Below are 14,212 nucleotides of genomic sequence, written 5' to 3'. Positions count from 1 at the left end.
TAAACTGAAAGTGCAGTCTGCACATGGGCAGTAGCTCATTTTATAGGCCAGTTCAGAACTCTGGGGTGGGGTGGTGGTAAAGCATTCTTCACTAAATCTTGTAATTTCTCACCCAATTCTAAATCAAATTGAGGGCTTTTACCCATCACTATTGCACAGTTGTGGTCCAAAGTATTGGAACAGTTATTGCACAATTTTTAGAAATTATCACCGCAAGAAATGTAGTTGTGAGTGGATAGCTGAATTGATCTGCATTAGAAGAGCAAGATTTGAGTCCAGTAGCACCTTCAAAACCATCAACATTTGAAGTCTGATGACAATCTTGTTGGTTTTTAAGGTTCTACTGGACTTGAATCTAGCTCAAGAAATGTAGCATCAGTTGGGGTTGAAGGAATGATTGACATGGATCAGGTGTCCTTCTACACCTTGGAGGCTTTCTTTTTTTGCCCAGATCTGGATACCACAGGCAAACCCTTATGAGACATTTGCGCTCCATGCTCACTCTGAATACCTGTCCCTCACAAATGAATCTCTTGAGATTTAATGCTGGTCCTGCAGTGCCCTCCACTGCCCATCTGCACATCACAACCAAAGCTAAACACATCATCTTCATATCTCAGTGTGCTGTGTGAAAATGGTAATTTCCACCCCCTGCTATTTTCTGAGAAATTTCTCCTAAACCAGAGTGTGGTGCTAGAGAATGAGCTTCTGCCCATGTGCATAGAAGTTTTTTTTCATAACATCCATCACAAATCGCAATCTCATTCCTGGCTGTTAATATGTTCCTGCGGTTCTTTGTACTTGGGTTTCAGGCTGCTATTTTATAGCCTTCTGAGGACCAGCAGTTCCTTGGACAATAGGCTCGGAGGACTCACAGGTGGGGATGGGAGAGGAAAGAGAGGCAGGCCTAGACTCATGTGCTTCCAATAAGGGCCAAACTAAAAGTGACGAATGACACAGGATGGACACTTGTCAGCTCCCCACAAGTTTTGATGGGAAATGTAGGCAGCTTGGCGGAATGTTGGACAAGTGACAGTTGAAAAGTCCATTGGACAGCAGTCGGAGAGCCAAGCTGCAAGACCAGGATGCCTACATTTCCCATCAAAACTTGAGGGAAGCTGACAAGTGTCCAACCTATGTCATTCGTCACTTGTAGCTTGGCCCTAAGACTGCACATTTTCAGACTCTAGACCCAGGTCAGATGGTGCCAGTTTTGCAAGTATGCCCCCTACGACTTTTTTTTTTAAGTTATACTCTTCATGATCTGTGGAAAAAACTGTTGGAAATTTTAGCAATGGATTCAGGTAGTGTCTGCTTGCAGCTCTTGGGGGTGTATGACAACCTCCCCACCCCCCACATAACCATCTTGGCTGCACTGAAGGTGATTTCGTACCAAACTGTCTGTGACTCAAGGCCGAATACTCCTGAGTCTGAGAGGAAATTTCTTATCTGGTTCAGGGATTAATTACATGAGATACTGAGAGTTCTGTGAACAGAGTTCTCAACATTTTTTCTTTAAAAATAAAGTGCAACAGGGGCCCACCTCTGGCTGTGACCACAGCCACCCCCTGTGCTGTTTTTCTGGGCTGAAACCACTGTTTGTCCTTCGAGAGCAAACATACAGGTATTGATCTCACTTCTAAGCTTTTTATAATATATCTGTACATCTACGTGGTGAAATCCTTTACTGAAGTGAACCTAATAGGCAGCATTAGCTGAACAATAAGAAGGGGTATCGAAGACAGAAAATTATGGGAGATGAAATTCAACTGGTATTTTGTAAGAAAATTAAACCTCTTTGGAGACCAGAGATAAGAATGTTTTTCATAGACATGGGGGATATAGCATTTTAAAACTGATAAATCCTGTCATGCTCGTCCTTTTGAGGAAAAACAGAACCTTCTAAAATTTTGGCACCATTATTATGTCCGCCTGTAGCACTGCCCACACACTTTCTGTAGCATCCTAATTCTCCTTTGTGTGCACACCACTGATGGTCCCCCTCTGTTCTTCACTTCAGAATGAGAGTCCTAAGAATAATCATCTTCATAGAGTTGCTGTCTGGACGAATAAATGCTTTGGAAATTAGGTAAAAATGTTTCATGTGGTGCAGAATCCTGTAGTGGTAATGCCTTTTAAATGGCCTGTAAAGTTTGGGCAGAGTATAGGCTTGGATTCTGTAAAGTACAGACAGAGGTGTTCTTTATAAATGGTGGTTTTCCCACTCCCCATGCTCTGTTGAAGTCTTCTCTTATGTGACCATAGGTCAAAGAAAGGGGCTGCAGTGAGATGTGGGAATTGTCTTCCAGGAGCAGTAGTGTCTACCATGACCAGAAATGCACTTAGGAGCCAAGCCACAGTTACTTGCCTACAAGGGTTGTTCCTCCAGAACATGTGAAACACGTTGCCTTGCTGCTGGCAGATTCATAGCCAGAGAAGGATTCCATCTGGAGCTGCCCTCAAACTTACTATGTAGGATTAAGCTGTACTTCACACCCAATCTGTCACTGAGGTTTGTGCTTCACATGAGCCAAGTTTTGTGTGTAAAAGAGAGAGGGCTCACATGAAATGTACGTGAATCATTTCTTACTGACTTATTTTGATTACATTTCTAGTCTGTTCCATCCCAAGAGCTGAGGATAAGTCACCCTAGTTACGCACACTAATTAACAAGGAAAATGTCTCCTTTAAAAAAGGTATTGAATTAAAGTATTTTATTCCTGCTTATTACTCGCCATTCAGTGCCAGTCCTGAACTCTTAACTGTACTTTTGTGCCTGTCCAGTAATGGGTCTCAAGAGGATATGGCATGATTGTATCCCTACCAAAATAGTTGCTGCTCCAAAGCAAAGATCAAACGGGGCTTTACTACATTCCTTTGAGAAAAGAGTCCACATATTTTGATTGGTGCTTGCCATTGGCCATTGTCCTCCCCCAAAAGGAAGTTGTGGAGTTTTTCAACCACTTACAACACTCTTACAAAATGAAACTCCTGCATTACTTACTGCCTCCAAATTTGGAGCAGGAGGCCATTTCTATCCTGCTGAATGTCAAAGACATGCATGGAACCCTGAAACATGTCCTTGCTTTCACAGTGCTTCTAAGACTCCACCTGGGAGAGCCCTTTGGAGGAGCCCTTTGGAGCCCTTTGGAGGAGGCAGGGCACTGGGTAAATTATAAAAATTTTTTTACTAGCAGTGAGCTGGCTTGCACAGTTAGGGGACCCCGTTCCTCTTCAGTGTTCTCTTTCCTCCAACTCTGTGTATACAGTATGGTAGTCCAGTGTTCAGCAACGAAGAGCATACCGTGGACAGTAAGGTATATAATCTCCATCACTGCCTCTACTAATGGCTGTGGAGAACCCAAGCCTCGGGGAATGTGCAGAATGCTTTCCAGCTAAACCCCTACCACCCAAGCCAGTTCTCACTGAAAAACCAAAGGTCTGCCCTGTAAAACCATCAACAATGAGTAATCTGGTTCTTTGAGCAAACAAGATCCCCTTATTAAAAGCTTCTTACCCCCAAAGCCAAATAAACTCTTGTGCTAATGTTGAACATGAATACACATTTCACACTTTGCCTACCTAATTTCACGCCTACCTGATACTTTATATATAAAATGAACAAAGGGATGTATTAGAAAAGGAAAATTAAAATTCATTGGGCAAAAACAATGACAAATGATAACAGAATAAAAAAATGCAAACAAGGATTCATGGACTGATGCCTGATGTAAAAATAATTAAACCTGGCTCTAAAGTGAAGTATATTGCAATCTCTTTCTTTGTTCAAGGCATTGGTCAAAACTGTGTCCCACTATGCACTTCCTCAGAATGAAGGAGGAGTAGAAAGTTCAAGCATATTAGTTAAATATTGTGATGGGTTCCAGGAAACTCAGAGAACGAGCCCCTCCTTCTAACAAGATCCATATAAGATTCCTGGCAGGTTATAAATTAGGATTAGCTGGCATGTGTCTCCTTTGACAGAATAAGAGAACAAGTGAGTAATGCAAAGGTAATTCAGACCCAGCACCTGCGAATGACCAAAGCCATCCCTTTGACAGCGACTGCCATTGGCCACTTCACACCTAGGTGTGGTCTGGCCTGGCCGGAAAAGGAAGATTCCTCTAGCAAAGCTTAATACTCGAGAAGTTAAGGTATCACAAGAAGGGGGTGGCAGCTTTTGCTAGGTGGTAGACAACAGGAAGTTTCACTTTCGTACATTCCTCAGCAAACAGACAGTTTCCAACAAGGCAGTGGGAGGTTTGGAGTTTGTTGCCAGACATGGAATTTGTTCATCTTGAGTTGTAACTCAGTCTGTGTTGCAGATTGAGATTGGTAAATGTGTGCAGTTTGATCTTGCTGTGGGAGTTGTTATTGCATGTCGTCAGGCATAAGGGTACTCTTTAACATGTGCCAATGGGAGGCAGGTCTTAGTCCTCAGATGGAGCCCACTTTTACGTTCTGGCCTGAGGAACCCAGCTGAGAGAAGCTACTTCACCTCCACACCTTCTCATTTAGAGCTTTAGGCTTGGATTTTAAGGCTGGCTGAAGCAAAACATCCCTGAGTGGGTAGTCTTGAGTTAACAATAAGGGTCTTTTGATGGTTATGAAGTGCTACCACAATTCTGGAAGGTGAAAAGTAATATACAGAGAGCCCAAGCAGAATATAAATCAGAAAGACAGTTTTCTTAAAAGAGAATAAGGTGGGGGAATAAGGTGGGGGAAATGAACAAGTCTAGATGAAAATTATTCCAGATACCAAGGTCATAGATCCAGAGGAGTTAGCCGTGTTAGTCTGTAGTAGCAAAATCAAAAAGAGTCCAGTAGCACCTTTAAGACTAACCAATTTTATTGGTTAGTCTTAAAGGTGCTACTGGACTCTTTTTGATCCAGATACCAAGAACATGAGTACTTTACCTGCTTGAAGGAGAAGAACAGGGACGATGGAGTATGGGAAAGAAGGTGGGGAGAGGGAGAGATTGAGATCAGTAACTAAAGTTGCAATAGGTTTAATGTGGATCTCGAGGTGACTAAGCATCAAGGAAACCTAAGAAGGGGGGCAAGTAGGACTGCATATCATGCACCAAAGAAGTCATCAGTTGGCTTGCATGAGAAGAGTATTCTTGGGACATGCAAAATCTCACTTTGGGGTAATGTTCTGTCTCCAGTTATAGGACTACCAAGTGGGGTAGATAAAGAAAAAAAATGATTTCTGGGTTTAGAAACAAGGGGGGAGGACAGAGGCCCATTCTATGCCCAGACTGTGCCAGGTGAGATAAAAGTAGATTGTCTTTAGAAAAGGATGAGTGAAATGCAAGCCATAGGGGGAACATAGGAAACAGCACTGGGAGGTAGCTAATACTAAATTTGGGAATGACTGCTGTGTGAAGTAAGAGACATGGTAACAATGATTCAGCCAAAGTGGCAGACAAGAGGATATGTTACAGGTAGCGAGGATGTGTGTTTTTGAAGCAAAGGCCAACCTCATGTTGTCTTGACCCCAAGGATGGAGTGGGGGGGGGGGAGAGAAAACAAGCCATGGCACCAAAACAAACGCCATGAGGTAACAAAGTACGACATAATTGTGAGGGCAGTTTTTATATGACAAGGGCTAGGAATAGTTACCATTGAGTAGGAAGTTAAAGGTATGCATTGTGCGCCACCCACTGCGTGTACTCAAGGCAGTATGTTTTCTTTTTACTATGCACTAACCCAAGGAGGCGGGAAAGAATCTTGTCCTCATTAGGCAGATATCCAGGCTGCTAAACCTCTGATTTGTGCCCTAAGCCTTTTTCCTATCCTTGTCCCTTTCTTGGCTGATCATGGTAACTGCCTTCCTCTGAGCATGCACAATGCCAGTAGGAAATGTGGTAGCCATGACAGGGCCACCAGGACATGCCCAGAACAGGTAATGAATGGCTTCCAAAGTGGCAGGTGGGTTAGAGTGAGCTGTACTGAACTGAACAGAAGGCACTTAATTTCTTCTGTGTTTTGCTCCCCCACAGTATGAATTCAAAGCCAAAAGCATAAAGAAGAAAAAGGTGAACCTTATGGTGTCTGTGGATGGAGTGAAGGTAGTGCTGAAAAAGAAAAAGAAGAAGGTGTGTTCCTGGTTTCTCACATTGAAGCTTGCCCCAGACCCTGCATGTGGAATCCTTTCTGTGGATTTAATGGAGGGTTAGGGATCATGCTTGGGGATTCTGTGTTTTGAACTGCTGTCCTAGCATCCCTTCCTTTGTGTGTGTGTGTGTGTGTGTGTGTATGTATGTGCCTGCATGCTTCTGAGACCCCAGCTCTCTCTTTCATCCTCATTTTGTAGCCTGACCATTACTGCCCATGTTATAGCATTTATGGCTATCTTAGCAACTTGCCCCAATTTATTTGAGTTTTTTCCCCACAAAAAACCTAAAATGTTTACAAAAACAATGTATGACTTTTACAAAAATCAAGGAAAAAATTATAAAGGTATACTGTTACAAATAAACCAGTATATTTCCATTTGTGGGGCTATAATGACACGAAAGTAGGTATAAGGATCAGTTTGTAGATTTGAGTTCTGTTCACCAATAATTTATGAAGCATTTCCATGCATTGACAAAAATATGTTTCCCTTGGCTGCCATCCCATAAGTGAACAAAGTCACTCAACTTACAGTGCAATACTAAATAGAGTTACTCCAGTTTAAGTCCATTGACTTCATTGGGCTTAGACTGGAGTAATTCTGCTTAGGATTGCATTGTTAGGCACATTTTGCAATTTGCCACACCTTCTTAGCCCATTCTTTAATTGTTCAGGTTTTTTAAATCATCCCACCAATTTTTTAAGTTGTTAAAAATAGAGATGGGCACAAACCAGAAAAAAACCCGAATCATGGTTCGTGATTCGTCAAATTTCACGCACCATGAACTTTCATGAACCTACCCCTGGTTTGCGAACCGGCTTGTTTGGTTCTTGAAAACGTCACATCCAGGTCAGAAAATCATCACTTCTGGGTCCGCAGAAGGTCTGCAGGAAGTCCATCCCCTGTTGCCTAGGAAACTGATTGATTGGCACCAGGCTGTCTGCAATGACGAACCAAAAAATGAACCAAACAAACCAGCCTAAAGTTCATGGCGGTTCATCAGAAATGGGATCTGAGAAACCGCTGGTTCACGAACTATAAATCGGCCTGGTTCATGCTTAATTTTGGTTCGTATTTTGGTTCATACCCATCTCTAGTTAAAAATCAGCAATTATTTATCGACAGTTTACGGTAATAAGACTCAAATAATCTAATATTACTTCGATGTTTTAGATAACACAATCCCTGTCATGTACTTTTTCTCCTTTAAGGTTTTTATTTCTATAATAGTTATTCCTGAACACATATAGTAACCCTAATAGTTTGTGTGTGCATTCAGTATGAATCTTGGTCTCCTAAGTGCAGGCAGACTAAACAGATTTGTACTATGCCCCTCCATTATGATACAGGTTTAAAACTAGTAACAATCTGAAAATCTTGTTGATCTCTCAGGTGCCACTGGACTCAGATCTTGTGGGTTTAAAACTACATATTGTTAATTTTTTTGTGGATCCTCAACATGCAGGCAAATCCAGTTGCCCATCATTATTCAACATGTTAACATTTTAGCCTCATAAGCTTGAATTGGAGCCTTCCTCTCTTTTAGTAATCCTCACTTTTGTGGTCTGAGAGCTGGTTTCTTTCTGGACTTTATCCAGACTCCAAAACTCCACTGTAGACTTCTGGAATAAAAGAGAAAGAAGTTTCTCTCTAGTAAAACCTCTTACCTAACACAACTTAGTTTCCCTTTTCAAATCCCGTTTACAAAATAATCTTAAGAACAGGAGATAGATATTATCGGTTCTCATCAGTCTAGTGGCTCTGAGGCCTTTGCGATCATTCTAATTGAATTTTGCAGGTTTTACTTGGATTGAGTTCTGCTCTTATCTCCATTATCCCAGAATGCTGTTCAAACATGCTTGAGCAGACTTTGCTTTTCCCAGCATGCAAGATGTGCTGGTTTTTCTTCAAACCTGTCTCTTGCACTTTTGACCCATATCTCCCTGTCAGAGGTTTGTCTGTCTGGGATGTGAAAAAGGGATTGAATATAGCCTGAGAGCCAAACTAGACATTACTTTTCAATGAGTTAAGTCCGGGTTTTTTAGAATAGCTTGTTTAAAAAAAAGGGGGAGAGCCAAAACAGGCTTGGAATGCTGCCACAGGGGTGGGGACAGCTCCTGCCTCCCTGCTAAACTGTTCCCCCAACAAAAACATTGTTTGGAGGGGTAATTTCCCTGTTTTAGCTGTTCCGTGTGGTGTATGTGTACACATCAAGACAAAATGGGGAAAGAACACCCCACACTGTTTCTGTGCACAGGAACAGCCTGGAGAGAAGGCAGGTGACTTTCCTCTCCCATCCTGTGGCTTTTGGGGGCTCTCCTTTTTTAAAAAGAAGCCATTCCCAGCAACTGCTGTGTAGCTGCAGGGAACACAAGTTGGCTCGGTGGGAAAGTTGCAAAAAAAGTAGCATCTGGTTTGGCTCTGAGAAAATGATGCCTGGGTGTTTCCTGGATTAAGTCCTAGGTGGTCCTTTTTTGTGTCGTGGATAGATTAGGGTAGCCAGTCTCCAGGTAGGGCCTGAACATCTGGCATTTCAGCTGATCTCTGGACTGCAGAGACCAGTTCCCCTGGAAAAAATGGCTTCTTTGGAGGGTGGACTCTGTGGCATTATACCCTGCTGAGGTCCCTCTTCAGGCTTCATCTCCGAATCTCCCCAAATTTCCCAGACCAGAATTGGCCTGGGAAACAGAGAGCAGGGATTCCTGACCATTTCATCTGTGGCTTTTTGCAAGTCTGAACCCACTGTTCTGTTCTCGTCAGCTGACAAAATATTGCACTAAGGTAACTAGGAGTGCAGTTCTAAGCAGAGTGATACCCTTCTTAGTCCACTGACTTCAATAGATTTAGAAGGCACGTAACTTGGCTTTGGAGAGCACTGCTGGGCTGCAGACCTAAGCACCTTTACTAGGTCATAAACCCCATTGAGCTCCATGGAACTTATATACATGCTTGGGATACAAAATTTGGATAAAGCTGACTAAAGGAGAGCAGTTACTCTCCTTATAATGGATATGTTACCATCAGCGGTCATAGAGGTTAAATACACAAAACAACCACTCGAGAAAAGAGTATGCGTATGTGGGGCTGGGAAGATAGAAACAAGGAGACACGTGCTTTTTGAGTGCGAGCTTTATCAAAATATTAGAGCAACCTTCATAACTCCAATCTGCAATCAGTTCCCGGGAAGAAATGATAGATTTTATCTAGAAAAACTTTTAGCCGACAAGGATCAAGAAATTACTCTAAAGGCAGCAAAATTCGCTGGGCAGGCCATACAGATCAGGAAGTATTTTATAAGGGGAAATATTTAAATATTTTATAACTTCAGGGATTTAAGTATTTAATAATTTGGTTTTAGGGAACTCAGGTCTTAAGGTTTTAAATATTTAAGAATCCGAACTCTGGAATTTTATTGGACAGCTCTGTAAATAATATGACTTACCTTGATTGTAGGTTGTATGTTATTACTTTTGGTCTCTGACCGTAATAAATATACTGATTACTGATAGATTTGTTTACATGCTTGGGATTGTATCATATGTTATGAAAACTCTTGGGCCCTAAGAAGGGTTAGGGATTGCTGATATCAGATGATCACTGGATACGACCCTCCTTGGGGATGCTTTGGTCTCCGTGCACTCACTCAAAGAGGTTTCCATCCTGCTTACACACCGTTGTCTTTCTTTGCAGAAGAAAGAGTGGGATTGGGACGAGACCAAGCTGCTGGTGATGCATGATCCAATCTACAGGTGAGAGCTTGCAAGCAAGATTTCACAGAGGTGGCCTCTAGCTAAGAAGGACAGGGTTAAAAAGTAGTAGATTGCACAGGGAAGGTGAGTTTTTGGTGGGCCAGGCAAGTCTTGTGTGTGTGTGCAAAATAGGCTTTTGAAGGGAAATTAGATGAAGCATATACAGTAAATGAGGTCATTCAATCACAGGAAGCTGCCTGGAAGAAAGCGCAGGAAGGGAAGTAATTTTATGGCTGTCTGTGATTAACTTTTTTTCTTATTGGTGGTTCTGTTGTGTTTTAACATTATTCTCTTGTGTTTTGGAAGCCTTCTTAGACTGAGAAGCTTGGTAATACGGTTTTAAATAAACGATGGAGAAGGCGACATTTACGGTGCTCAGAGAACGAAACAATAATTGTTGAAAAAACAATTATTAATGAAATGGCGCAGGTTGTTGCAAAAGAAGGCAATTGGTGTTGCAGTTTTTTTAAGTGCAGGGATGGAGACGCTCAGCGGTACTCTTGTACTGAGTTTCTAAATCATTGAAACAAAAAATAGCATTTTAAAAAATTAAGAACTGTAAAATGTCACCACTCAGCTTACATAACAACCAGCAGGTGCCCGTACTATTCACCCGTTCAGATTTTCACATGGTCACTGGTATGTGGACTGTTGAGGAGGAAATTTTTTGTAATCAAAATATAGTTCATTTCATGCTAAGAGAATGTGCAAGATTTGGGTATGGTAGCAACTTAGAGACCAACAAGATATGAGCTTTCAAGAGTCTGACAGAGGAATATATAGCGGCAAAAGTAGTATTTGTAGCAATATGGAAGGCAGAACGATGTCCAGATATGACAAGTTATATGAATATACATCCATGGTAAAATTAATATCTTATATACAAAACAGGCCAATCCAAGAATTCCAAGGAATAATGGAAAATATTTTTGATTATATAGCTGAAAACTAAGAATAATTAAGAACAACTATTATTAAATATGATATGATAATAGACAGAAAGAATAGAAGATATTAAGAAATTAAGAATATCTACACGCAAGTTCTATATAGGTATATGATTTAATTAATGACAATTTGATTTAATTGATAATAGTTTATCCATTATGTTTCTGTCTTATAGAATTTAGATCTGGTGTTTAGATTCATATATAATCCAGATGATCATTGATGATTGAAGTAGTGGATGACTGTAAAGATACGATTCGGATGATCATATGAGTAGTTATGCTTTTTGTGTATATGTTTTAGTTTACTATCTGAAATAAAAACAAATTAAGTGGGGGGGGGGAAGTCCGACAAAGGGAACTCTGACTCTCAAAAGCTCACATTCTGGAAATCTAGTTAGTCTTTAAGGTGCTACTGGACCCACATCTTGCTCTTCTACTACAGACCAAGACAAGCAATCTTGAGGGATCTAGGCTATTTTACATAAGAGTGGCATAATTATTCATCAAAAACATTTAATATGAAAAATCCTTCAGCATTGCTTCTGAACAGGAATTCCTGTAGCATGTGGATCCTGGCCTCCTCCATTGCTGCCAGATGCCTTCATGCAAGGATCACACCAAAAAAACAGTGCCCAAGACATGAACCCCTTACATCCCTGCTTTCTTCAGAGTTTCTGGCAACACAGCATAGTTGGCAGCACTCTCATTCACACTAGCCCTGTTCTCATGTTACAATGAACTCATGTACACCCCGCATGTAGGTAGGTGCCTACAGCTGTTCATAACAAAGAGCCAACATACATTCTTTTTACAAATGAAACCAGGTACCAGTACCTGGATAAATGTGTGGTTTCAGTCACATGTTCAGCTATTCATGCATTGAGTATAGCATGAGAATTACTCAGTGTATGTATAAAGAAAAATCAAGTGTCCACTGTCCACTGATTGAACGTGCGTTCACTGTCACTTGTGAACAAGGCTACTCGTACATGCTTTTGTTGTTCCTGCAGAATATTCTATGTGTCCCATGATTCCCAGGACCTGAAGATCTTCAGTTACATTGCCAGGGATGGATCAAGCAATATCTTCCGCTGCAATGTCTTTAAGTCCAAGAAGAAGGTAAGCTGGCTGACAGAGGGACACATCTAGCCCCACCTTGAGTGTCTCCATAGTGAACTGAGCAGTCCTGTGGGGTTTTTCACCTCTTTATCTTAAGCAACATCCTCTCCCAACGTGGGAATAATACTTAGGCCTGCTTCACCTGGGCAAGAGAAGGAAGTGGCAGATCTTTGACATGATAGAATAGTCTGAGCCACTTCAAAGCACAAATTCCAGCTTAGAATGCTTTTTGGTATAAAAACTCCATGCAACTAGAAAGCAAGCACATGGGAGGACAAAGTTTTACGTTTTCTCTCTTGCTATGCTGTTTCTTTGGCAGCAAGTTTTTTAGGCGAAAGAGCTTTTAATCAGGAAGTTGTTATCTACAAATCTAAAGTGGTGCAGTCCTTTCAGCTATCATGTGTGAACAGGCCTTAGGTGGGGTTTGTGAGCAAACTTTAGGAAATGCAAGGATTATTTTTCTTGTGGGTGTAGAGGGAACCCATGAATGTCTGTTGTAATGTAGATAGTGTCCAGAACACAAGCAAAATGTTTAACAAGGTTCTGAATGCAATGATGTCTATGCTGTTCACGCACTTTGAAAGCTGGAGTGGCAACCAGGGCCCTGATTAGCTGGGTTTGATGGCTCTGGATCCTTCTGGCCAGTTCAAAAAAAGGATTCTTCCCTATAATGTCCTTCTCCCATCCCCTCTGCTTCTGGGGTGCCAGCGGCCTTCCAGATAAGATAAATATGGATCCTTTGTAGCCCTGTCATCAAAAACCAGGGCAAGGAATGATAGTCCTAAGGGGGAAAAGGCGCAGAGGCCAGTCTATTTCCTACCATATCCATTTTGCTGTGAATTCTTTTGATTTCAATATGTGCCCCAAAAAAGCTCCAGAAGTCCACTGCAGGTCTTAAGCTGAGATGGATGGGATAGGGTAGCTGCATGTTCTCTTCCATGTTGCTTGGCCCTTGTGTTGTTTGCTATTGACCTCTGTTGTGCTCCTAGTTACAGCTGATCCTTGGCATTCTGCCTGTCTCACGGCAGGGGGGTATAAGTGGGTAGTGGGTAGTTGTCCTCCCAGACTTTGTTGGCAAGCAGCCTTGATTCTTCAGATCCTGGGAGATTCCCTCAGATTCCGTCATTCTGGGGGTCCTTCTCCCTTCTTTTTCTACAGAGTCAGGCTATGCGCATTGTCCGAACTGTGGGGCAAGCTTTTGAGGTCTGCCACAAGCTGAGCTTACAGCACACTCACCAAAATGCTGACGGCCAGGAAGACAGCCAAAGCGAGAAGGGCAGCGAGGACTTGGGGGCACCAGGTATGTGGATGGGTGGGAGGTTAATACGAGCCTTAGCGGGTGTAGTGGTTAGAGTTTCAGACTAGGATCTGGGAGGCCCAGCTTTGAATCCTCACTCTGCCATGAAAGCTCACTGGATGATCTTAGGCCAATCATTCACTCTCAACCTAACCTGCCTCTTGGGGTGTTTTGTGTGAGGATAAAATGGAGGAGGGGGAGAAGATGCAAGCCACTTTAGGTCCCCACTGGGGAGATAAGTGGGGGACATAAACATGCCTGACATAAACAGAATTCAAGCCCTGAGGACGCTCTGCCTGTGAAAGCATTGTCAAAAAGTGCTGTGGAGTGGTGAATGACTCATCCCCAACATGCTTATAAAGATGGTCTCCAGCAGACCAGATATGGGGGAGTCTACATGCAAGTCCTGAACAACACAAAACGATGGGTGTGCGTCCCTTTCTGTGCCCTTGCTGACTCCGCTGCCCCCTCCACAGCAATGAAAGTGCTCCAGAAAAGCCTCTCACTGGATTATTGTTACTTTCTGCTTTTGTAGCTGAAGAAGAGAGCTCTGGGTGGTGGTGAAAAGTGCCAGCAAGTCATAGCTGACTTATGGAGACCCCTGCTGGGTCTTTCAAGGCAAGAGAGAAACAGAGGTGGTTTGCCATTGCCTGCCTCTGCATAACAACCCTGGGTCGAATCCACATTACTCATTCTAAGTCGCATGTTCCCCACATTCCCCACACAATCCCGAGTGCCGGTCACATTACCTCATTAAACAGACGCATTTCATTCGCATTTCTCCCGAATATGTGGTCACAGGTTTTCAACGGGAGTTTCACAGTGGCCGTGAACTGGCCATTGCGCAATTTACGGGTTTTTTTTAAAAACCACCCCCCCTTCCTGTCTCTCCGGCCGTTCCGAGAGTTCCTATTGGCTGATTCAACTTGCAAGTGCTCCGTAATCTGCAAAAGACTGTTTTTGACTTCATAGCATT

General features: G+C 42.4%; 1 protein-coding gene across 1 annotated transcript in view; it reads left to right on the top strand.

The window, feature by feature from the left end:
* NOS1AP (nitric oxide synthase 1 adaptor protein) overlaps positions 1-14,212 on the top strand; it is a 68,102-nt gene that overhangs the window by 44,707 nt on the left and 9,183 nt on the right. The window contains exons 3-6 of the mRNA XM_054979927.1: positions 6,006-6,101; positions 9,812-9,870; positions 11,831-11,939; positions 13,098-13,239. Of these exons, the coding sequence (XP_054835902.1) occupies positions 6,006-6,101; positions 9,812-9,870; positions 11,831-11,939; positions 13,098-13,239 (406 nt within the window). The remainder of the gene's footprint in view (positions 1-6,005; positions 6,102-9,811; positions 9,871-11,830; positions 11,940-13,097; positions 13,240-14,212) is intronic.

This window comes from Eublepharis macularius, chromosome 5 (assembly GCF_028583425.1).
Source record: "Eublepharis macularius isolate TG4126 chromosome 5, MPM_Emac_v1.0, whole genome shotgun sequence".
In the NCBI taxonomy this organism is placed as follows: Eukaryota; Metazoa; Chordata; class Lepidosauria; order Squamata; family Eublepharidae; genus Eublepharis; species Eublepharis macularius.
The sequence above is the reverse complement of the archived record's forward strand: the minus strand, read 5'-3'. Positions and strand labels throughout refer to the sequence as shown.